We start from the raw sequence: 25,026 nt of genomic DNA on the forward strand, positions 1-25,026 counted from the left end.
ATAAGAAATTATGGAGTAAGGAATAAGGAAGGATTGAGAAAATTAAGAAATGAGCGAGGAAATTGGGGAATAACCCTTCTCCCAAACAACAAAAGGGTTATAACATTTTCCCTCCCCAAACCCATCATAAGTATACTTATTTTGTTGATATATTTGAAAACTACTCATTAATAAACCATATCAACTCAAATAATATATTAACATATACTTTATGTATAAAATGCAAATGGAAAAGAAAAAATTAATGAAAAACAAACAAAATTTAAGTTCAAATAATATATAAACATACACACATGGAATGACGAAATTGAAAGAAAAATAAAAATACAGAGAAGGAAACAAGCAAACTACTTCACAAAAGAATGGAACGTTTAGACCTAATGTATAATCTTTGTTACTCCTTCCACTTTGAACCCAACTGAGGAAACATGTCTCTGGCCCTTTCATAACATCCAAACCAAACTAAAAATTAGTAAAGGTTATATCGAGACCTTTAAATAACAAAAAAAAGATAAAGAAAAACAACTAAAGTTTGATAGTAAAAGTAATCCATCTTAATTTCCATCTTCTTCATCATCGAACAAGTTATCATCCTGGCTCGAACGTGAGCTTGAAGATAATGTAAGTAATAGCTCCTTCGTCCTTGAACAAGTAGTTGGTCCTTTAGTCATTATTAAAAATATCGATTCATTTTCATGCTTCGAAGTAGTCTTTTCTCGTAAGTCGACCAATTTTTCAAGGGCTACATATTTCCTTATCCATCTACAATAATACAATGGAAAGAAAATTTTAAAGGCAAATGATGAAAGCTGGGGAAGAAAGCTGAAAAAATGGCTAAAATTAAAATGGTACCTTCTAACTAGACATTACGTTGGCCAAGTCCCTATCTTCATTAGCTTGGAAGAAACAACTACGTTTCATGGCATCAAAAACCAATTCTCCCCAAATGGAATCACTATTTGATAATGTTGTGAAGTTCCCCAATATCCATAAACAATATCTATATATGCCAGATCAATGAGCCACGAATTTGTCATATAACCATGTGCTATAACAAATTAAAATTATAATGGAGTGGCAACAATGTTCGAAGGTACAAAATTTGTCAATTCGAGCCTTAGTTCATAATAGAAAGTTACACAAGGTTCTAATTATACTATATCTCAAAAGCTAATGCCTCCATCTCTCTCATATCTAAACTAAATAAGTGTACCAAATGATCTATCTAAATGAAAAGTCTACTATATTCCATGTCAAAATACTTTAGCTTCGGTACTCGGTATTCTAGCAACTATCTCCAAAGTCAATGGTTAGACATATCTCTCATTGGTCCAACTATAAAAAAAATAAATGTACTAAAAGCTATCTATAGGAAATTTAAAAGCTATTATCTCATTTCAAAATAAGCTTGATGAGTGATGGTCTAGTTTGCAGCTATCTCAAAAGTTAGTGGTTCGATTTCTTACATGAATATAAAACTTCTACAGAAAGCCTACTATTCCATGCCAAAACAATCTTGGTTGATATGCTCTAGTTAGCAGGTTTCTATTTATCATGCAAATAAAAAAAGAAACGATATCAAGAGTTGTTACCTAGCTCTTGTAAGAGCGACATTTGTTCTTTGATTACTAGATAAAAACCCGATCGACGAGCTTCTATTTGATCGAACAGTAGAAATGATAATGATATCTTTCTCCCCACCTTGGAACCCATCAACTGAGCTTACTTTGACACTAAAGCTACTACAGTTACTATAATCCCTCCCAATGTTTTCTTTGATGGCTTCTACTTGGGCTAAATAAGGTGAAACCACACCAACGCTAATCTTCTCTTTTGAGTGACGATCAACACATGATGCTGCAAAACACATCAAAAAGAGAAAATGACAACTTAGAATCTAAATAAAAACAAAGCTTCCCCTAAGTGAACATAAAAAATTTAGGAGAAAGATAACATGACCCTTTTCCAATTACTACACAGTTGTGTAGAACAACTAATTCATATGATGAAGCCTCAAAGAGATCACGTGAGATCAGCAGTCACACTTGAATATGTAACTTTTTCATATTTTGGCCATAAATCTTAAAAATAAAAATGAACTCGTTTTGCATCATTTTCTAAAGCTTTTGGTTGAAAATATACATGTAAACATGTTTCCAGTAATACAAATATAATGCATCAAAGTTATCGAGTAGATATAAATACACATATACATATAAATAAAGAGAAATGATTGTACCTTTGTACAAATTGTGAATAATTTTCCCAACAACATCAACCTCTACCATATTTTTCCAACTTTGTGTAATGCCATCTTTTTCTTCTTTTCCCTCATTTATATCTATGAAAGAATACGAACCAAACATAGGTCCATGAAGAAACTTTTTCTCATAGGCCTTGGTTTTGACATTAGGACCATCTAAGATTTTGTTAGCATAGAATTTTGAGTTTGGAAAATAACTTATAGATGGATGCATCCTGTGTTGAACATTGAGAAGATGTTTTTGATGGCCCAATGAACTTAGTCTCTCAAACAAGCTTCTCCCAAACCCAGCTTCATCTGCAATCTTACAAACAAAAGAAAATATAATGAAAAAAAAAACAACCTACATAATAGTTTTATGAATTTTTAACTTTGTATCTAATAAGTTATAAACTTCCAAATTTGTATGGAATAGACCTTTGAATTATTATCCACCATATAAATTGTTTTCACTAAAGAGCTATTACCACTTGAAATAGTATTGAAAATTCTGAGTAATACTTAATTAACCTCTTCGAGAAATCTCCTGCTCTAATAGTTTGTGTGGTTCCAACAGCAAATTAACATATGTGAATATCTAGAAAAACAAAAGCCTAAACATAATTGTCACAAGAGGTAACAAGTATATAGAGCAAATTGCAGAAACCAGGCACTTAAAGATGATATTAGTTGCAATTAGATTTTCAAACTTTTTAATTGTAAAAATTGAGTCTTTCAACTTATACAAGTGTTTAAATTTGACCTCAATCCTAGATAATTGTAGAAATATTTAGTAGCTTCAATTTTTATCACTTGGGGTCCAATCAAGCTCTAGAATCATTTGTAAGTTTTGAAGATTAAATGTTAACAATTGTACAAGTTTAAGAAGTCAATTTTTACCTTCAAAAGTTTGACGACATAATTGCAACTACAACCATACAACGATACTAAAGAGTGGTTTTTGTCATTTGACAAAAAAAAAAAAAAGTGAAAGAATGTCTCCTTACTTTGCTTTCAACCATAGCAGGCAGTTGGCACTCATCACCAATAAGGATAGCATGTTTAATAGATGGAAACTGCAAAGGAATTGCAGCCTCACATTCCTTCAACTGTGCAGCTTCATCGATGACCAATGTCTCCAATGGTGCCATTGTCCGCCTTGAATACAACTTAAACGAGCTCGACACCGTGCAGAAGAACAAAGAAGCATTCTCAAAGCAAAAATCTTCAACATCTCTTTTGCAAGAAGTTTGTGGAAGTTTAAGTCTACTCAATGAATGTTTCAAGGAGTTCAAAACCAACACACAATCATTTATCTCCTTCAAAAGCTTCTTATACTCATCATTATTTTTCATAACTTCTTCCTTTTCTTCCAATTTGGTGGAAAATAGCTTCTTAGAAACAACCCAATTTGAAAATAACGAAGCTTCAAGAGAATCCATTAAACTCATAAGACAACCCAACCTCTCAAAATTATGCAACAAAATGGTTTTGGGAATGTGAGTGCATAAGATTGATATGCACTCTTTGAGTGGATAAGCCAGGGTTTTATATTGCGTTCTCACAAATTCAATAAAATTTTTAAATCTTTTTGGTCCTTTTTGGTCCTCGTCGTAATCAAATACACAACGACCTTGAAGAAAATCAACCATGGAAGCAAAACAATGACTCCAACCACTGAATTGAGAAAAGCACTTTCCAAGTCTTTCAACTCTATAATCCAAATGAATGTACTTATCACATTCCTCAAGTTTGAGCCTTGTTTCATTCCCAATCAAAAGAATATCACTCAAATTACAAAACAACTCTCCTGACCCATACTCTTTCTCATGCATTTCTTTAACTAAACTAAGTAATCTTGATGCCACCTGCAAAATTTTAAATACAAATATAAATGCTTGAAAATATTTTATAGCTTTTCTTCTGAATTTCCCTCATAGAGCGATTTTGTACAATTGAGGTTACATGGGGATGTACAATTAATCTCTAATTTTGTTTCTAATAAATTCGTCAACTTTCAGGATTCGGATTTTGTCGATATAGTTCTTACATTTCAAAAAAATAGAATAAGTACGTACTTGAATTTTCAATATTTGTCATAGTGTAAACTCAATTAGAAAATTTTGGAAGTAGATGATGATCTATGGACTAGCTTCACAACCAGTCATACTTATATAATGTAAAATTTTGGCAGTACAAGTCTATAAGAATTTCAGAGTTGGGCCGTCGTACCTGCATGATCGCAGTGTTGGTGGGAGCACAGGTGAGCACTCGATGGTTATTCTTCCGAAACTGAAGCAACAAAACAGCAACCGTCTTGGTTTTGCCAGTCCCAGGAGGACCCCAGATGAGTTCAATGCTAGATTTGTGGGCACAACTTGCCTTTTCAAGACATCTTTGAACAGCTCTAGCTTGGGGCTCATTTAGAGTAGAAAACAAATCATCATTGTGGGAAAATGACATTCCAACCTCTGCCTCACAAGCATCACAACTAAAATCCAAATTGTTACACGAATCCTTGAGTCCCAAAACTTGATTGAAAATCATTGAAGAAGAAGCTGAAGAATGTTTACTAGTTCTCTTTATCATGTGCAATGCATTCCATATCCTTATATTAGAAAGAACATTCACCAAAATCACAAGAAACATTGGCTTATTCTTAGTTTTTTCATCCATTGGAATCTCAAAATCTTTGTTCCATGTTTTGACACTAAAACGAGTGGGGTCATTATCGGACAAAAATTCCTCCTCTAAATTGTTGCCTTTTGCCCAAAATTTTGTTGCAAAAGTCCATGATTTGGCATTATTATTATTGTCTCTCTCCAAATCAGAGACAACATAAGATTTGACATTAGACAAGATAAATATATTTCCAGGCATCAAGATTGTGGGACAGTCTTTGCAATCTCTAATGTGGATGTTGAATAATCCTTTGCCATAGGGTTTGATTTCTTTGATTGAAATTACTTCAACACATGGAGATTTGGAAATAGGGTTCATGCTTGAGCATAATTGAGTTCTTGTTTCTTCTAGTAAAGGGTACTTGAAACTTCCAAAATAATGCTCCATTGAACTGAAACATTGTGGAATCTTTTCAATCTGTAATAAAATAATATGAAAAGGAAAAAACATGTTATTAACTACAAAAGGAAATGCCATTACCCAAAACAAAACAAAACAAACAAAAAGACTAAATTAAATGGTATAGTAGCTTTGAGAATTGAAATATGTGTGTTTTCTTAAAAACAACGTATAGCTTCAACGACTGTTGCTTCTTCTTCTTCTTCTATCTTTTTTCTTCTTTTATTTTGGGGTAACAATTTATAAGGCGTTTTATACAACTTGAAAAGTGTGGAGAAGAAGGGAATAAGAGATGAACCTTAGTTTTGTAAAGATGTTGATTGAAAATGTCTTGAAGAGACCAAGAGACCAAAATATGAATGAAATTTAGAATATTATTGGGAGAAGTTGATGATGGGTTGTTGTTGGAAAAGGAATAATCTTCTTCTCCTCTTACTGCTAATTTTTTCTGACTGATATTCAAAGCTTTAAACTTTGATATGAAAGTATTATCACTTCTAAAGCTGCTCCTAATTCCTCCATTTTCCCCCATTATATTTTTTCTCTTTACAAAGAGGAAGAACTTACAAATATTAAAGAAGTTAAGAGTGATTATGAAATTTAAATAGAGAGATCTTTTGAGATATATGAAGAGGCTTTTATTTATTATTATCTTTTTGGAATCGTAAGAAATGGCCATTCCAAAACTCCTCTTTTTTTCTTTTTCTTTTTTTTTGGAGGGAGAGGGAAAGACTTCATCATTAATTATTTAAATTCAACAATTAAATCGTTGTTTTCTAAAAAGACTAAATTACTATTATTATTATTATTATTATATTGGTTAAAAATTTCCTATATCTATTTTCACATCTAAACTTTAAAAACGTCTAATTTTGGGAGCAAGAAGAAATAATTGAGAAGCAGAGAGAAAAATTATATGCAAATAAATGGGATATGAGTGACGATCAAAATCTTGAACACGGTTATTTTTTGAGTTATTCGATAAAACCTCAATTTATTTTCTAGCATTTAATTTGTAATTATAACCCTAAATTAGTAGGAGTGATTGTCTTATTTGGTATTCTAAGAGTAAAGTACATCACGTCATTTTGTTGGAGAGTTTGGGACCAAAATATGTATTTTTTAAAGATTTATAGTCTGAAAGGGACGTTTTTTTAAAGTTTACGGACGAAATATATTTAAGCCATATATATATATACACACACCGAGAGAATCTTCAATTGTGCATGCTATGATTTCTTAAGGCGATTTTAATTACTCTCCATCATTTTAAGTAATGTTTCCATCTTTGGTCTTAATGTATGTATGTTAATAAATTTGAAATCACTGAACGAATTACAATTAGTTAAATTTCACTATTTTTATCACTTTTTAATTTAAATTTATGATATTGAAAGTGGCCATTTAATCAAAAATAAATTGAGGTTAAAGGAATTTAGATGTGGCTTTGATTGTGAAGATTTATTAACTTACATTTGTTTAATAGTTTTTTTTTAAAAACAAATTGTGGCTTTAATTTGATTGTGAATTTATTCACATACATTAGTTTAGTTTAGTAGTTTCTTTTTAGTTTTTAAAATTTGGCTTTTGATTGTAAAAATATTCAACAAAAATATATAAACTAAAGCGAACTTAGCTCAAAATGATAAATGACATGATCTCAACCACCATAAACATTAGGGATTTAACTTAGAAGCTTATGAACCAAAACAAACTAAATTTAGGAACGAATGAAATTACAATAACTAAATGAAGTCTATGAACTTTTTCTTTTAAGGAAATTCATAAAACCTCATTTCAAGATCAGGGTAAGGAAAAAAAACGAGTCATTCAATAATTACATCCGAGGTTTAAAAAATTAGAAGACCAACAACGATAATATTTAAGAAAACAAAGTAATAAATCATCTTTTTAGAGATAATTATAAATATAACAATTAGATTCAAAATATTAGCATATATAACAACATTTTAAATTACAAATATAGCAAAATTTGTTAGAGTCTATCATTGATAGAAGATAGACTTTGCTATATTTATAATTTTTTAAAGTTTGGGTGTGATAATTTGTAAAAATACAAGTTATTGTGGCCATTTAGGTAAAGCAATGGAGTCACAACATAAGATAAAAGATCGAAACACGTAGCTTTTAGTGGAAATTTATATGTTAAGAGAATGCACCTTACAATAAGTTATCATGCCTGATTAACTATTCTTTCAAGTATCTTTACACGTAAGATGGCGACACAGAAGAAGTGAAGCAAATCACAAGATGAATAGCGTTTTGACACCCAAAAGGCTATAATAACTTGTAGTTCCACATGAACCCTAAACCTCTACCCAAAAGGCTATAATTACCTGTAGTTATACAAGTTATCATTTCACTTTGTAGTTAGTACAAACGATGTGATCATGAATCGTTCATGTGGAGACATAAAAGTAGGAGCATCTCCTATGTAAGAATCGGTTTACATAAGACTGAAACCATAAAAGTCACTTTTACATTATGACCCTGTTGACTGTATAAAACTGTATGTTTCAATTATTGATGACCTAGGTAACTTAATCTTAATCATGAGCTAACTACGAATTTCTATTTATACGAAATTATCTTAAGATCTACATAGGTGAGGGCAACTCATCAATGCTGGCCCAATAAGCTTTCCATTTTAGGGGTAAGATCAGGTGGATAATGATGCAGTCTAAGTAACCTCAAGGAGAAATCCTTCAAAAACCAAGATTGTGGATTTTTTTATTAGAATGAATAATATGTTCCATACAAGAAGAGAAAAACTCTTATTTATAAAGTTCTCTTAGAAGTTGGGCAAAAAGGGAATTAACCTAGTTACATAATTACCCAATTAACTCTTAGTCTTCTTCCATCATTCTACCCATCCATAAAGAAAACTCATCTTGAGTTTAAAAAATAAGAAATTTATGAAGCAAAAAAAGAAAGAAAAAAATGGAGTATGACCAAATCAACCTCCTACATTTTGAACAAAAATATTATGATCGAAAGGATAAAATCGAGACAAAAAAGCAAATATAGTCACTAAAAGATGAACCTCTCTATCGGTCGTAAACTCGAAAAAGATGTTTCCGTCAATCTCGCTCAAAATCATATTCAAATAATCAATTTCAAAATAATCAACTTTCGAAGAAAATCCTTCAAATTTTCTTTATCATTCGCTTCAAGTTCTTCGACGATTTGAACAGCAATCAATGTGTCGTTGTTCTTGTTTGATTTTTGCTCAATGTTTGGTACTTCTTTTTCATTTTCTTCGTTGAATTTTTCTTCACTTGTGACCATTTTCAAATTCTCGTTCTTCAATTTTATCTTCAAAATTTTCTATTTGGAAATTCTGTTTTTTTTCTTTCGTATATGAAACCAATTCGTTCTTGTACTCTAGCAAATGAATTGATAGTTGATTTATATATGTTGAATCATTTCTCCCAATGAACATTGAATTTCTGTTATTGCTTTCTTTATTTCCAACAATCCTATGAGATCTAAGTGGTCATTTTGTTGGATTCTTGAATGTTTTTTCAATCTCATAGCGAGTATAAGACTCATCCATTGATTTTTTTGAATCAATCTTTCTTGAATGTGTTTCATAACCAAAATAGTAATTTTGAGTCTTGAACGTTCTTTTTGGGTGGTAAAAATCCATTCTTGACGATTCTTTAATTCATCCAACTTCCAATCTTTTTGTTGAATTCTTAAAAAAATGGCTTTGATTGGATCGTTGGGTCATTTTTTAGTATCATCGTCTTCTTGTTCCGTCTCAAACTGCCTTAGAAACATCATCGAAGTCACTAGAATAACTAGAATCAAATTTTCAATTTTGGATAATGATAGGTTCTTTGAGAAAATCGAGCATGGCCAAAATTGGAATGTTGAAATTCTTCTTCTGAATCAGTTGAATCAAAACTCTATCATTGTTTATGGTAAAATTGATTTGTAATTTCGTTGCACATGTCTATTGCTTTTCATGACAATAAAAAAAATATATATATATATATTAAATCATAAAATTTCAATTTTGTTGCAAATAGTTATATATATATTTTTAAAAGATACACAATAGAAATATCAGGATCTACTATATATTCTTTAAAGTATAAATCGAGATGTGCTCCTCACATAAAATTCTAGATATGTCACTATATGTTAATTTTGCTAGTTTGAGTGATTTTATATGATTTGAATATTATATTGACAAATTTCTATGAACTTGCAGGGGCAAAGCCACGTGGGGACAAGAGAGGCAAAATAAAAAAAATTGTATCGTAATATGCACATTTTAAAGTTTAGAGACTATATATAAACATCAATTTAGAGTTTTATGGGTTAAAATTCTAGTGCTATAATATGGAAGTGTACCCCTAGCTGGCAGCTCTGGCTACACTATTGAATCTATTGAAAACATTGAAAGAAGAGAAAATACATGGTTGGATCTATTGAAAACATTGAAAGACGAGAGAATTGAAGTGAGTTGATATAATATACCAATTCAACTCCACCATCTAAAGTTGATGGACCAAACAATGAGTTGGTATATTATACCAACACAACTTATCTCATGTTAGTGAGCCAAAACCACCCTAGCAATAAACAAATTTTTTAAACTTTTAAAAGTTCAAAAGCATAAGTTTACGGGCATTATGTACAATTCTATTATCACCAGAAAAGTTGATAGTTTGATGCCTACTCTACAACAACAATAATATTATTTTCTATCCTATAATTCTAAGATCGAATATTTATCTTGTGACAAAGGGTCCAAAAAAAGAAGAAAGACAGTCATCTTACCCAATCTTGTTTGTGTTGGAGCATAACAAGACTGATAAATAGATGCTATCAAATATTAAATATACAATGATTTAATTCAACAGAATGGACAGAGGTGAAAAGAATTCGAAAGCAATACAGAGAGAAAATGAAACTCAAAGTACTTTCAAAAGTTGCACCTCAAATATCAAGGGCTCATTCCGATGTGATAACAGACTACGTCGAGGACCAAACTGCAACCAGACGTACTTAATTTTATTAACTGCTAATGTTGTCGACTTTAAGAAATATGACAAAGGAAAAAGTGATTATGATGGATAATCAGTAATGTTTATGCTAATCAAAGAATGATTAATGAGAAACTGATCAGCGTTACCTCTTCAGGAATCGGGTTCAAATTTTCATTTATGTAACCAACAGAGGGAGGGATAAGTGCTCTTCTTTTTCCTGATAACAAATAATAATAATGAAATTGGTAAACATAACAACAAAGAGAATGACAGATTTCTCTGTTAAAGGAAAACTGGCAATTCCTCGTAGACTGAAGTTTGTTATTCACAAAAGAATCTTTGAGAAATCTTCAATTAATATATGTGCAAATTAAACGTTGTCGATCAAGCTTCTGATCCTCTATTTTTGCTACTAGTCGTGAAACAAATGAAGATTTGTTTGAAATGACTTTATAAGTGCTTGAAAACTGTTGTAAAGTTAAAAAGTCTATTAAAAAAGGTTGGGAGGTCGGAAATATTAAAGATTTTCTAATAACATTTAGGAAAATTATAATTGGTAACAATTTTAGGAATAATAATTAAGTATAAGCAACATTTTTTTAAAATATTGCAAATATAGCAAAATCTATCGATGATAGACTTCTATCACTAATACTTTTATGATCTTCACTAGTAGACCAATATTTGCAATACAGTTTATCAGTGATACACTTCTATCCTTGATAGACTTGGACAAATTTTGTTATATTAGCAAATTTTTTTAAAACGTTGCTATATACTTAATTATTTTGAATATAGTTGCTATATTTACAACTATTCCTAACATTTTTGTAAACTAATCCTGCATCAATTATGAAGAAGGGGTTTAAAAACTGTTTTTCCACCCATCGGAAACTTCTAGTTTCCTAATTTACTTTCTAACTATTAAAAAACTTGAAAAATACATTTAGAACAAGTTGGGAATATAAAAGGAAGAGGGTGAGCCAATAGAAACCTCATATACAAGGCTAATGCAATGAAGTTGAGGAAGGTTTGGAAATGATAAAAGGCATAATAAAGAATACAAGCCACGAACAGTGAGAGGCAATGTTGAAACGATATGAAGAACAAATAGAGCAAACAAAAAAAATTTAAACATACTATTATGTTATTTAACGAACCAATCATTAAAAGCAAAACTTGATGATAAAATATCCATAAATACCTCCAACTCTCATGCCAACCAGCACCTCCTTCAAGCCCTCTATTATCTTTAAGAAATAAAATATCAGTGAAAAACACAAAAAATGTGGTGATTTTTTCTAACAAGAATGATGTGCATATCCACTATTGAATGACATAAAACTTGAAAGCAGACCAAGCAAACTACGAATATTTATTCGCTGCAGCTAGCATAAGTGGTGATATAGGAGCTTCGGCATCTAAAGGAGGAAAAAAAAATATGATCGAACTAACAGAGCATTTGCCAAATATAATCAAGTTCTTGTGATGGGCTGTATAAACCCAAGATTTTGACATTGTTAGTTACACTTCATGATAATTATATCCAAACTTTCCAATCTTAGGCTACTTCTTAAGCCCATGAACTAACCTCCAGTCAATGATTATCAATAATATTGCAATGCGAGTAGTCTACGTTGATGCAACGTCAAGAATTTTCAAACAATTAAAATGAACAGCAAGCACAACTATATGGCCATTAGGCATTATATCCATTCAAACTTATATAAAAGAAGCGACTACCTGATTTTCTTTCAAAGGCAGGATTACCGGTGTGCTTTCTCCACTGAATTGATCAACAGTGCTGTGAATATGACAATAGAAGCATTGGGAAAGACTGAAAATATAATGATAAATTGGCTATAAAGGCACCAACAAATTTGCACAGTTGGCTGTTGTATGCAAGAGAAATACATTTACCTGTGAACAAAATATCCATTTGAACGCCTGCAGACATAATTGAACTCCACCATGTCTCCTTCATGTGCTTCTGCTCCATCTCCCTCAAAAACTTCTATCAATTGGTACTAAGAATGTTATTATTACAGTGAACAATCACATACCTCATTTGTTTTCATATTCAAGAATTATATAGAAGAGTCATCGAACACAGAATAACAAAATAATGTAGGCATCATTAGGTAACCATTGGTTTTTTGTTTTTTTGTTTTTGAAAATTAAGCCTATAAACACCACTTCCACCTTTAAATTTCTTGTTTTACCATCTTCTTTCTACCCTGATTTTTAAAAACAAAACCAAGTTTTGAAAATTAAAAAAAGGAGTTCTTCAAAAATATATATTTTTTTAATTTAACTAAGAATTCAACTCTTTTACTTAAAAAGACGAAACCATTACAAGAAATTAAGAGAAAATAGGCTTAATTTTCAAAAACCAAATGGCTATCAAGGGGACCATAGTTTCATCCCAATTAGTATGAAGAAGGAACTGAAGCTAGTACAGGTTTATAATGTAATAAAGCTAGCCTGCTGCATTTTTACCAAATGTGCTCTCACTGCTAACATTAACAGGAAACCTTCTTTTCAAAATGATATCACAAAGAGAAATTAAGATCTTGTTTGATAACATTTATAATAGACCAATATTTTTGCTGGTGACGGCCTTTTAAAAGTTTTATAAAACCTTGAGTTTTTAAGACTGGTTTTAAAAGCGAACAGTACAAAAAAAAGTAAATAAGTTTATTTTTTAACCCAAGAAAAAGTGAAAAAAGAAAGAAGCCTGATACTAGGTGGGGATCAAGAAATTCTACCTTGAATCCTAACTCCACTGTCAAGCTTCAGTGTCCTGAAAGCTTCAAAATTTAAACAACAATTCCAAATGAACATGTGAAGAACTTTTGATGAATGGTCATGAAAGCCCCCTCCGCTGTGAGGTTATGAGAATGATAGAAACATTTCAAGAGAAAATTACAAATGAAATACATACCGAACTATGTCAGGTTCTTGCATGTCCATCATTGGGGCGCTGAAACTAGGATATGCATATAACAAGATTGGATACAAACCAATGAACTGTGAGAACAACCTTCTTGGAAATCTTTTGACAGAAAATGATGCGTTCCTGACGTCCAAATGATTGACCATGGGATGCTTGGATATGGATACATCCTCATCCATGCCAATGGTTTTGTGGAAACTACAATAGTAGGCATTGATAAGCTGTCAGGAAGTGAGTATCTTCTGATAAAGGTATCTAGTCTCAGACTTGAGGTTTGAAATAATTGTGTTAAAAGAAAAATTTGAAACATTAAACACCCATCCAGCCTGAAAGAAGTTGTGAGACTTCGTGACTTATGTTTTTAGTCAGGAAATTTCACAAAAGATATTTCCCTTTCTGGGAAACTGAGAAGTTTACAATTTGTTGTTTTGGTTTGTTATTAATATGATAGGATACAATAAGTCTATATTGCAACATCATACAATGACAATAGACTATGGAGAGGATTATCTCTCTATCAGGAGACAACTGATTCCAAAAGTTTTGCCTAATCCCCAACTCTAAACACCTCTATTTATAAGCACAACGCCCACTGTTGATATCCTTAACAGGAGTGCCACTACTTTATGATTTTGTCTTGTTTACCACTAAAATGATATAGAAATGATATATCATAAATGAATCATATTAAAAAAATTATTTAAAAATGATATATCATAAATGAACCGTACTTTTTATACTAGATGATACAAAAATTTCATCGATAAATGAACCAAATTAAAAAAAATTGAAAGTCCATAAAAGTCGAGAAGCTAGCAAAAAAGAGAGCAAAATACCACTAACTCATATGATATAGTTCCTTGTCCTTCAACCTTTGGCATTAAGCATTCAAAGGACGAAGGATAAAAACCGTTAAGTCAATCGGCCAGAGAGACATTAAGCAAAAATCACGAGCCATCTGGTGAAATGGCATTCCGAAAATTAAAGGGGCAAGCAGATTCCACAGACTGGCGCGCTAAAAGGCAAGAACTCAATAAAGAAAATCCATAAAAGTAGACACTTCTGGATGCATATCTACATAACAATTTTGCAACTCCCAGCAGCTTAAGCTATAAGAAATCAGTATTAATTCACGTTCAACCCAAAAGTAAAATTAGAAATGTTCTTATTCATGTTCTCCGTGTGCCTTAAAATCTCGGTAGTCAAAGATCCCCATTCCATACCACGTAGGCAATTAAAGAATGCAGAAATGGAGAATATGGAAAAGCCGGGAAGGGCATTCCATGCATTCTAAGGCTAAAAATGATGTGGTTACGCCAACAAAGAAATGTATCGTTTTATCTCGATGAATAATACAAAGGAGAAGAGAATTCTAAGAATGTGTAAAGAAACACAGATTCTCACGTGGAATGAAGAAATTAAGCGATGGAAGAGTACAATACAAACCCAGAAAAATTGAGGACGGAAGGAGAGCGAGAGAAGGAGAGAAGTTCCATGGGCAGCTCAAAGAATTGTGAAAAGGGAAATTGAATGGAGAAGTGGAAGGAAGTTGATGAGGAAGAAAAGAGGCATATTTTATAGTTATGTCATGTTTGGGCCAAAGAGTGGAGTGGTATTGATAGAGCCCACTCCTTATCTACAAGAGTTGGGATTAAATTTAGTTGAATGTTAGAATTAGGGTTTCAAATAACCCACTCTTACTTATAAAAAAAACACTAATATGAATGTATAAGTATGAAAAAGTTAGACTAAATACATTTTTCTTTTACCCATTTTGATATAATTATTTGACATCCATTTGGTTAGTGTATTATTCGAATGAGTAATTGACATAAGAGGCCAAATGAGTGCCAAACAGTTAACTCAATATACCAAAAATTAAAAACGTCAAATACATGTGCTAATTAATTAATAGGCAAAATGAAAAATGTGATGCCGCACAAAATGGAAAATGAGTGTTTAAGTAATTAAAAAGATGCAAATGAGTAAGTAATTTACACATAATGAAGGTGAAATGAGCGACAAATAATTAAAAGGATGCTAATCATTTTCCTATATTTAAAAAAAAACTACACGATTACATGGATATGATCTAAGCTGATCGTTTAGGGGGTCAATATAATCATTTAGATTTGAAACATTTTTCTCATTTTTAAAAAGAATTACACTAACAATGATCTAAACAATCATATATCATAGTCAACCCGATTGTTTAGATTTGAAATATTTTTTCATTGTTAAATAAACTATATGATCGTGTTGATATTAAGTACACGAGCGTGTATAGTTTAAAAGAAGAATTACAAGCATGCATATGATGAATTAAGACATTTTTTATATTTTGTACGAGAGGGCGCGATCTTTTCTTAATTTTGAAAATTGCTCCCGATATTTTGGTGGTTGGTATGTTTAAAAAAAGAAAACCCCTTTTAAAATCATACAAAATTGAATGAGATTGTATTTATTTTGTTATTGAAAATCGAGAAAAGTAGAGGAGTGACCTAAAATATATAAAAGCTCAACCATTAGATTACGGATTTTCGACTTACAATCTAAGACCCAATTGGCGCAAGGTCCTCGAACCATAAATCAACGGCGTCTTCATCTTTGGTGGCAAAACCGACTTCGGCAAGGGCAAGAATTTCACAGATTCAATCCAGCGGATCCCTAAATTCATCCTAACAATCCAGTCTATCCCTTCGCTTTCTGTTTCTTCTTCTTGCTATGGGAAAGAGACGAGAGCGTCGCCTTGCAGCTCTCAGTAACGTCGGTCGCCGTGTCAAACTCGATCTTTTCGCCGAGCCCTCTGGTATTTTTTCTGGGTCTCCCCCCTTTTGATTTATAGATGTAATTTTTAACGGTTCTGTATAATTGCGACTGCCGATATGTGTTGTTTGTTTGTTGCATGATTTGGTTGTGTTTTGGGGATTGTTTCTTTCTGTATGTGGGTTTGTGTTGGTTTCTATTTGCGCTTTTCCATTTGTTTATTTTGTAATGGAAGCGGAGAGTTTTGAGCTCCTGGTGGCTTCTTTTCCTATCTCATCGAGTTGTTTTTTTTTTTTTACTGTTTGGAATTAATGCTTCTTCGGTTGCTTAGGAGGGGGGACTAGTTTGAATGTTATGTGAAAACAACCGGGATGGGGGATTGAAACTCCTATCCGGAAGGGAAGAGAGGGAGAGATGCGCTGTGCTAACCTCACTTTGGTGGTCTTTTTGTGTGTTTCATAGTATGGGGCTTCATTGACTTTGTGTTGTGATTAATGCAATGTTGGTCTAGTCTATGATATCTAACTTGGTTAACTTGATGTTATAATGAATGCATTACATTTCTATTGTTGATCCCGGTTGCTTCTTTAAATTTTTTTACTTTTGGGTATATCTAGTCTTCTTCAACGAAAAATGTTTTGCATCTAGATATCAGTGTGGTGTGGTCAGCATTTGAGATATAAAGTAGTCTGGATGATTGCTAAAATGGAAAAAATATATATATTAAAATCAAAGACATTTAATTTAGTTTCTATTGGAATTTTATACACATTCTTTCTAGAATCAGGGATAATTCTCTTTATATTAGTTGTTCTGTAATACATGATATTGTCGCAAGCTCATGCAATTTTAGAGTTATCATTCTGAGATTATTAATATAGAAATAGATGGCCTTATTTTAATGGTGGATGTGTTATTCATTTTCTAGGAGATTTAGATGGCTCTGATGGACATGAAGACGTTGGAGGGGATATAGATACAAGACAGACAACCAAGTTACCTAAATCAGCATCCTCTTCAGGTGGGTTCTATCAGTGTTCTTCAAAAGGACTATGTAAAGGAGATATGAGTGCTTCACATTATAATGGTGGATATTTCAAACTATATGTACAAGACTTTGTGTTTTTTGCCCCAAGAATTTGTTTTCAGTCTATAGGGTGACAGTGGTCTTTGGGACACCAATTATCAGATCTGGTCGGGGCCCCTACCACAATGAACATGTGAATGACTCTCAATCATTATGCCCTTTTTGATATCATCGAGGCATTTTGGAGATTTCGACAGGGAAAATTTTTCATCGGTTCGTATGTCTCTGTCTTTCATTTTGCTTATCACTGACGTTTGTCCTTGGATGTGTAACAGGTGGATGTGATGAAACATCTTCAATGTTCATGTTGAATTTCACTGCTTTAATTTTGAAAATTTTGTGTTTCTAACACCTTGATGATATTAATGATTTTTCCAGGGAATTCTTTGACATGCTGCTAAGAGATATGGTTTTGGATATATTTGATGTGGAAGTTTTTTTATTTTCAGGTTACCAAACCCAAAATCCCTTGCTGTTACTTGAGCAATATAGTGATGATGACGTTGATGGCGACTTGAATAAAAATTCAGATCAGGATGGACAAGATGATTTGTTACCTGAGCGCAATGATGAGGTATTTTTCTTTCTTTTATTGCTTGAAATGCAGACCAGGATTACACCTACTAAACTTGATTTGATATTCTTTATTCATTGATTTCTAGTTAAGCTCTTGTGCGAGTGGATTTATTACTGATCAAGTCCCCTCCCAACCTGACCCCCTGAAAATGTATCAGTTCTGCCTTAAATTCCAGTAAAATGTGAGGTTGAAAACTAATTCATGTGACAAATGATTATTACGAAATACTTCTGCAAGTATTGAGACATTTCTTGCTTAGATGGTTATGGTGCCTGTTTCATATGGTAATTGAGACAAAGTTTAGAAATTGTGAACACACAAGTTAAACTGAAATATTTCCGTTGGAAAAATCTTGAAAATGAGAATTCAGGTCTGATTCCAATTTGAAGCAAGATTTAAATGCACTCATAAGGCATTTACATATGTTTTTAACAGATGAGCCTCACCATCTTTTTCTGGTAAACTTGACTTGCCCATTTCCCTTGTTGTAATATCTTTTATGCATGTTAATAAAATTTGTGTAATAATTTTTATGTATGTAATAACTTTTATGCATATTCTCAATAATATTCTGCTTTATTGATATCCATGATTTCAGGTTGCTGCAGTTTCTACTGAGGGATGTGAGAATATGGATACAAATGTTGGTGAAGACCTCATTGCTGAAAAGACTGTTCAGGAAGAATCAGAACGAGTTTCTGTTAAAATTTCTGAGAACATGGAGAGTAAAGATGAAGCAAAAACCGACACTAATGGCTTGGGATATTTAAGCAAGGAAAGTGATCTGGTTCAAACATCTGTACCAACCATATCTAATGTACAAGTCTCAGGGGATGTTATTTCAGGATGGAGGATTGTTATGCATGAGGAGAGCCATAATTATTATTACTGGAATGTTGGAACTGGGGAAACTTCATGGGAAGTACCTGATGTTGTTTTAACTCAGGCTCAGCCTACTCAATCAACCACTGATATTAAAACATCTCCTACTCAATTTCCAGAGAATGTTACAGTATTTAAACAGGAATCTGGTTTAACTAATGGTGGGAAGTTAGGTGCTTTTTCAGCAGAAAGCACAGGTGAGTTTCTGTAAATCACAATGCTTTGAAATTGTTAAATTTTGATGTAATGTAGGTCTAAAGTGAATAATCAAAATTGTAGGTTACAAGAATAGTGTTCCAGTAACTGCAAGTCAGGGTTCTGAGGTTGACCAAAGCTATGCTGCCTTAAGTACCTGTTCAAATGATGTGAATATAACAAAAGCTGCTTCTGAGATCTATGTTGATTACATGGTGACTAATGAAGAACTGAAATCATCAGGGTCGGATCTTCCTTCTCATCTTCTGACCTGGAGTGCGAGCTTGTTAGAGAAATTGAAATCATTACAAAAGTAAGATTCTACTTTTCACCTCAATTAGATATTCTATTTGCATCTATTTATTGTTTAAATGATGTTCAGCTTCTTCTTACCTAGGTCATCAAATTTCTTTTTGGCTTTTGTAAGCCTTGGGAAAATAATCATTGGGGTTTCTTTTGTACATTTGATTGAAATTTATGTTTTGTCGTACATTATGTTGGTTGGAGGGAATTCAAATTAATTGATAAAATAGAAACTCATATTCATGTTAATTCACTATCAATTAATATTATGATTCATTCTTTCCTCTATTGATTATGAAGGTTTTTTGGGATGACATCTTTTCACAAGGAGATGGTCTAGAAGAGGAACCAAATGCACTATGAAACCCTAGAAAACTTAAACCTTTAAACTTGGGCAGTGATGTAATTGCTCTTAATAATCTAATGTACCTGCCTCTCCTTCTTACTTGTAGTATCATTTTATGTGAGGTATAATCTACACTACATGACTCCAAGTAACTCTGCACAAGATTTTATTTGAGAAAATCCAATATCAACAACAGTTGAACTTTTCTAATGTTATCCGTCTAAAGCATTGGTTTTCCTCCCTAAAGTCTAATACAGCATTGCTAAACAAATTACTTTTCAATTTATTTGTGGTGGGATTAGTGTTATTATCTCCATTTTTCAATTTTATGAGCAATCTTGACTTATGTTTATATTACAAGTAAAAATATTTTGATGGAACATGAAACACTGCCATGACAATTTCGCACATGACGGATTGGACATGTAAGATAGAAACATTGCTGGCATTTCAAGGGTCAAAGTCAGCGTATGCTATTTTTATTTTAGCATAGAGAAACTGACATGGTCCTCTGGTGTCACGTTCTTCTTCTTCTTCTTCTTCTTCTTCTTTTTTTTTTGAGAAACAGAAGCATTTCATTGATAAAATGAAATAAAGGGCAATGCCCAAACCCCTTGTGTTTTGTCACATTCTTGTACTAATGGCATAGTTATTAACTTCAGGTCTGGAGGTCATGAATGGACATCTAAGTACATATTGGAAACTCAAGTTAGACTTTCAGATTTTATGTCACTGATGCCCTATAAGACATCGTTGGTTCCATTTTGGGAACACTCAGCAAGGAAGCTTAAACAGATTGAAGATGACGTTAACAAAGAAATTTATCAAACTGCTGCTGTATCATCCCAATTGGATGAAGCCAAGGCTACTGATAGTCCAAAGAGTGTAAGAGTGGAAACATTTCAGGAAAGGTCGAATGTTGAGTCTGAAGTAGAGAGAGTGGCAAACTGTTGTGTCTCTGCTTTGGAGCATTCTCATTTGCCTACTGATTCAGCTTCTTTGAAACTCCAAGGGGACCAAAGCCAAGTAACCATCATTGCAAATGAAGAAAATATTTCACCATCTAAAGCCATTGACCAGTTAGGAAACTCTACTGTTGCGACTGAGCATGCAAGTGAAGTTGCAACTGATGAAATGGCTTCCAAGAGTGGTGTACATTCTGTGGAAGATGTCGACATGGAGGTGGATATGGAAGTTGAAGATGCTAGTTCTGCAGGTAACTTGATGATGGCTGGTACGTCAGATATGTGCGTAACTTTCTTGGAGCAACAACTTCAGCCAGATCCACCGGCCCATCCAAATCTTTCCTCTGGATATGCATACATGTTATCAGAGGATGACTCTATAGCACCACCACCACCACCACCGGATGAGGAATGGATTCCCCCCCCACCACCTGATAATGAAGATGTTTCTCCACCCCCACCTGATGAGCCAACCGAGCCATTATATCCTATGGCCCCATCTTATACCCAACTTGGGCAGCCTCTTTGTTACACCGAACCGTATCGAGTGTCCTACCCTGATTCTAGTATTGAGTATTACGTACATCCTGCCCCTGAAGTTGTCCCTAGTGCAGACTTCTATGGACATCCGGAAGCATGTAATATTGTTTTGGCTCAAACACCATTTTATTATGAGCCAGTTCCAAATTCGCATGCCGATTCTGCTTCCATAGTTGTAAATGGTGTTTTGCCTGAAGGTTATGGTATTCTTCAAAATGCAACAGCTACTCTTCCCGTCTTTAGTACAACAGAGTCTTCTCAGTTGCATGTTGATTCCTCATCTGCAAGATTGCATCCTTCTTCCTCTGTTCAATATGGATCTTCCGATGCAGCAAATATGAATACTGCTTCTGCTGAGGATGAAATTGACAAGAGACGTGGAGAGACCACAACAGCCTCCTTCCGAGCGTCTACTTCAGGTTCCCCAACTAATGATGTTCTGCCAACAACTAAAGCTGTTACGGATTCTTCCTCTGTTGCTCATACATCCACAGTTTCCAAGGTTCAACCAAAAGGTGTGATACTTGAATAGAATCTAATCATGATATTTTTGTAAGGAACTAAATATGAGTGAAATGTTTATCTAGCTTCCTCAAAATTAGGTTGGGAATAGGGGAGGCTGGAAAACTTATTGTCTGTTCTATGACCTAGAATTTGGCAGCATTTTTTGGGTGCAGACTGCAGTTTGTTAATTTTGATAGGTCTCTTCTACTGAGATGTTCATGCTATAATCTTACACCTCACCTGAAAAGTTCTCAATATGGCATCTGCTCTAAAATTCTTTCATTTCTTTTTCTTCGCAGCTCTGCGCAGCAAAAAGCGGACAGTTACAGTTGCTCCCTCCTTAAGATCAAATAAGAAAGTTTCAAGTTTGTTGGACAAGGTACTCGTCCCTTTTGGCTTCCATAGATATGTTACCTGGTGCTCCCTCGTGGTCTTTTTGTATGAAATGTCATAAAATTCTATATTTGTTGCCTGATGGATAATTTCTATTTATACACTTTGATTTATCAGTGGAAGGCAGCAAAAGAAGAACTCGAAGATGAGGAAGAACCAGAAAATGCTTATGAGATTCTAGAGAGGAAACGAGAAAGGGAAATAAAGGTATAATATAATACAACATTGAACAAATTTGATGATTAAATTTTGAGAAAAAGGGCTACAGTCCATTACACCTGATCTCTGGGTTCTTACCAAATTCCAATGCTTATGATGCAGGAATGGCACGCCCAGCAGATTGCCAGTGGGGATGCAAAAGAAAATGCCAACTTTCAGCCTCTTGGGAGCGATTGGTATGAAGCTCAAATTTACATTTCTTTCCTTTATTAAAGACTTCATTTGTCTTTTTAAACCATCGTATTTTCACCATACTTTTTGCTCTCTCATTGTGCCAACCAAACTGCTTGGAATTCAAGGTCTTTTTTGGACTTCACTGTTCTAAGTTTTGCTATTACATTTTGTAGGCGCGAGCGGGTAAAGCGAAGGAGAGCTCAATCATCAAGTGAAGCTACTCAATCCCCTGTTGAAGCACCCACAGGTGGGAACCAGCAACCTGACTTGGCAGAAATCTCAAAAGATCTCCCCTCAGGATGGCAGGTAAATTCCATTATGCAAATGATGGTGAACTGTAATTATAAGTTAGAATTGATGTAGCCCTTAAGTCCATTGTGATGTAACTTTTAACAGAGTATCGCATGTTTTTAGAGGCATCTTGTACAGTAACTTATCCTTTTCCCCCAAAAAGCAAACAGGACTTTTCATTGAAATAATGAGTCTAATGTTCAACGATGAAGCAAAAAAAAAAAGAAAAAAGAACCGCAAGACTAAACTTCTCATGGTTTAAACATAGGCTAAACTTCTGAAGAAGCAGTAAAGACATTCCGAGTTCAAATAATTTGATGTCAGGCTTCCTTTTTAATTCTTCAATACCTCTATGCATGATAATCTGAATCGTTTGTCAACTTTGTTGTCTATAATCTTGTACCTGCTTTAGTAGAAGCAGATACTAACCCTGGTATCCTTTTCTGAAACATCACAACTTTTACAGGCATATTGGGACGAGTCGTCAAAACAGGTGTATTATGGTAATGTTAACACCTCAGAAACGTCGTGGATGAAACCAAGCAAGTGAACCAACATTTATCTCTTAGTTGAGTAGTTTTATCTTTTGGAGGGAGCTGAGGGATAAAATATAATGTGAAAAGGGTGTTGGTATTGTATAGTTTTCACGAGTACGCTAACTTGTCAAGAGTAGAGGAAAATGACAAAGTCTACAATTTTGCTGATTGATGATTGTTCAATCAAATTTGTCATCTTCCCCCCTCTGTGGATGGTTTGTTTGCCGTAAACTGTAGGCTCCTCATGTTACGTTCTTTTTGTTGCTAAATTCAGTTGACTCCATTACCCAACGTTTGGTTCCTCTAATAGATTATTATTAATATTATTGTACATACCGAACTCCGACTCGTTTTAATTTTTTAGATAGTTTTGATTTATCATTATTCATTTGTTATTTTTATGTATTCTCTAACAAATTCTTCTCTCCCTCCTTTCCCCCATTTCTCTCAATCTTCTCTCACCTCTCATTCACCGTTTGAAAATCTATTAGATTTCAACTCTAAATTGATAGGAAAGTTTACATAAATGGGAGAGATAATAGTATACAAGAAGGGGAGGACAAACAAAAAGAGTATAAATTTGGGAGGAAGAGAGGGAGCTCGAGCCATTCCGATGATGAAGGAGCAGTTTGGTGAAGTGCAAACAAATTAAGTAAGTGGGTTTATGAAAGAATTTGAAAGATTGAAGAATAAGAAGTTGGTTCACCGCTTTTGTTTAGTTTTTACAGAAGAAATGACAAAGTTAAGATCCCATTTTCCTTTTCTTACTTTTATTTTACAAGTGTTTGTTTATCTTGGCCTCCAAATAACCTGTCCTACGGTTAGAATAACTCTTTAACAAAATAATGACGTGACTTTCTATATTTGGATGATTACACCCTAAATTTATCATATTAAATGAATTAATAACAAAGAAATATTGTTAATTTATTCTAATTTTTTTATGCTAACATACAAACATAATTAACCCAACTGAATCAAATTAAAAACTATTTTGGTTCTTCTCTCTAAAACTTAAAAGGAAAATTGTAGTAAATAGCAACTTGAGAATAGGTTATAGTCAATATTGGAGACTGTTTTAGAATATTTCAAATATGGTAAAATTTTCATTTTTTTAAAATACTTCCCACATTAAATTTTTTTTTATTTTCGAATTACTATTCAATAACTTTTTTTTCTTCTTTTTAATGCTCTAATCATCCTTTATTTCTTCTCCCACTTTTTAAGGCTCTGATCGTCTTTCACGTACGGAAAGAAGTTTATTTCTCAATAACGTACAAATTTCTTCTCCCCTTTTTAAGATTCCAATCATTCTTTCTTATACTAAAAAAAATGATTTGTTCTTTCTATCTTAATATTTTGATTTTAGGATATCAATGACACATTATTTTTAATATGAATTATAATGATTGTTGATCAGAGTAATTTAACTTTGTTTGTGATTTCTTTCTACTTTTTTTTATGTGTATTTTGAGTTAAATCTAATTTCAAATGATTTTGTTTTATTTTTTTACGTTGGTTTTGTTTTGATTTTACTTTGTATCAGTTTTGTATATCAATGTTCTGATGTACTTATATTATATATTAGTTGGTTGATACACTTACAACATGTTTTTCATTTTTTCAAATTTTATGTAGTTTATTATAGTTTATTGATTAAATAAGTATATGAAAGATATAACTCAGTGTATCATTTAAAAGTATATTAACAATATATTATTAAAGTATACTCAACATATTAGTAAATTGAATTATTGTAAGGTATATCAATCAAGTTTACACGTGTATATTAATAGTGTATCAAGTGTATAAGTAGGACTTCAAGCATACAAAGTGTATTTAATCAATCAAGTGTATTAGTGAACAATATTAAGTACATCTACAATACAATAGGTGTATCAAACATATCATGCGTATCAAACGTATCAAATTTGTTGAGTGTATCAAT

General features: G+C 32.9%; 3 protein-coding genes across 7 annotated transcripts; 1 reads left to right on the top strand and 2 right to left on the bottom strand.

Moving 5' to 3' along the window:
• Positions 1-855: 855 nt before the first annotated feature.
• On the bottom strand, positions 856-5,855 carry LOC101220392. Its single transcript, XM_011661448.2, has 6 exons — positions 5,622-5,855; positions 4,475-5,341; positions 3,250-4,110; positions 2,240-2,567; positions 1,593-1,857; positions 856-1,000 (listed from the first exon to the last, which is right to left on the bottom strand). Exons 1-6 carry the CDS (start codon positions 5,853-5,855, stop codon positions 856-858), a joined length of 2,700 nt encoding a protein of 899 aa, XP_011659750.2.
• A 4,120-nt stretch (positions 5,856-9,975) lies between these two features.
• On the bottom strand, positions 9,976-14,901 carry LOC101203204 (peptidyl-prolyl cis-trans isomerase FKBP16-1, chloroplastic). 4 transcript variants are annotated; one of them, XM_031888399.1, is made up of 8 exons: positions 14,747-14,901; positions 13,289-13,498; positions 13,113-13,147; positions 12,265-12,355; positions 12,088-12,148; positions 11,549-11,594; positions 10,491-10,561; positions 9,976-10,392 (listed from the first exon to the last, which is right to left on the bottom strand). In XM_031888399.1, exons 1-8 carry the CDS (start codon positions 14,794-14,796, stop codon positions 10,270-10,272), a joined length of 687 nt encoding a protein of 228 aa, XP_031744259.1. In that variant the 5' UTR covers positions 14,797-14,901; the 3' UTR covers positions 9,976-10,269. The 4 variants fall into 4 exon arrangements, with proteins under 4 accessions (XP_031744259.1, XP_011659081.1, XP_031744258.1 ...); XM_011660779.2 differs by having other exon boundaries at positions 9,976-10,347; positions 12,265-12,358; XM_031888398.1 differs by having other exon boundaries at positions 12,265-12,358.
• Positions 14,902-15,824: 923 nt separating this feature from the next.
• LOC101219916 (formin-binding protein 4) lies at positions 15,825-23,418 on the top strand. Of its 2 annotated transcripts, none has more exons than XM_004149372.3 (11): positions 15,825-16,109; positions 16,995-17,087; positions 17,603-17,727; positions 18,329-18,809; positions 18,892-19,120; positions 20,119-21,476; positions 21,765-21,844; positions 21,976-22,065; positions 22,180-22,253; positions 22,425-22,557; positions 23,009-23,418. In XM_004149372.3, exons 1-11 carry the CDS (start codon positions 16,025-16,027, stop codon positions 23,090-23,092), a joined length of 2,832 nt encoding a protein of 943 aa, XP_004149420.1. In that variant the 5' UTR covers positions 15,825-16,024; the 3' UTR covers positions 23,093-23,418. The 2 variants fall into 2 exon arrangements, with proteins under 2 accessions (XP_004149420.1, XP_011659084.1); XM_011660782.2 differs by having other exon boundaries at positions 15,826-16,109; positions 16,995-17,366.
• The last annotated feature ends 1,608 nt before the right edge of the window (positions 23,419-25,026 follow it).

This window comes from Cucumis sativus, chromosome 7 (assembly GCF_000004075.3).
Source record: "Cucumis sativus cultivar 9930 chromosome 7, Cucumber_9930_V3, whole genome shotgun sequence".
Lineage (NCBI taxonomy): Eukaryota > Viridiplantae > Streptophyta > Magnoliopsida > Cucurbitales > Cucurbitaceae > Cucumis > Cucumis sativus.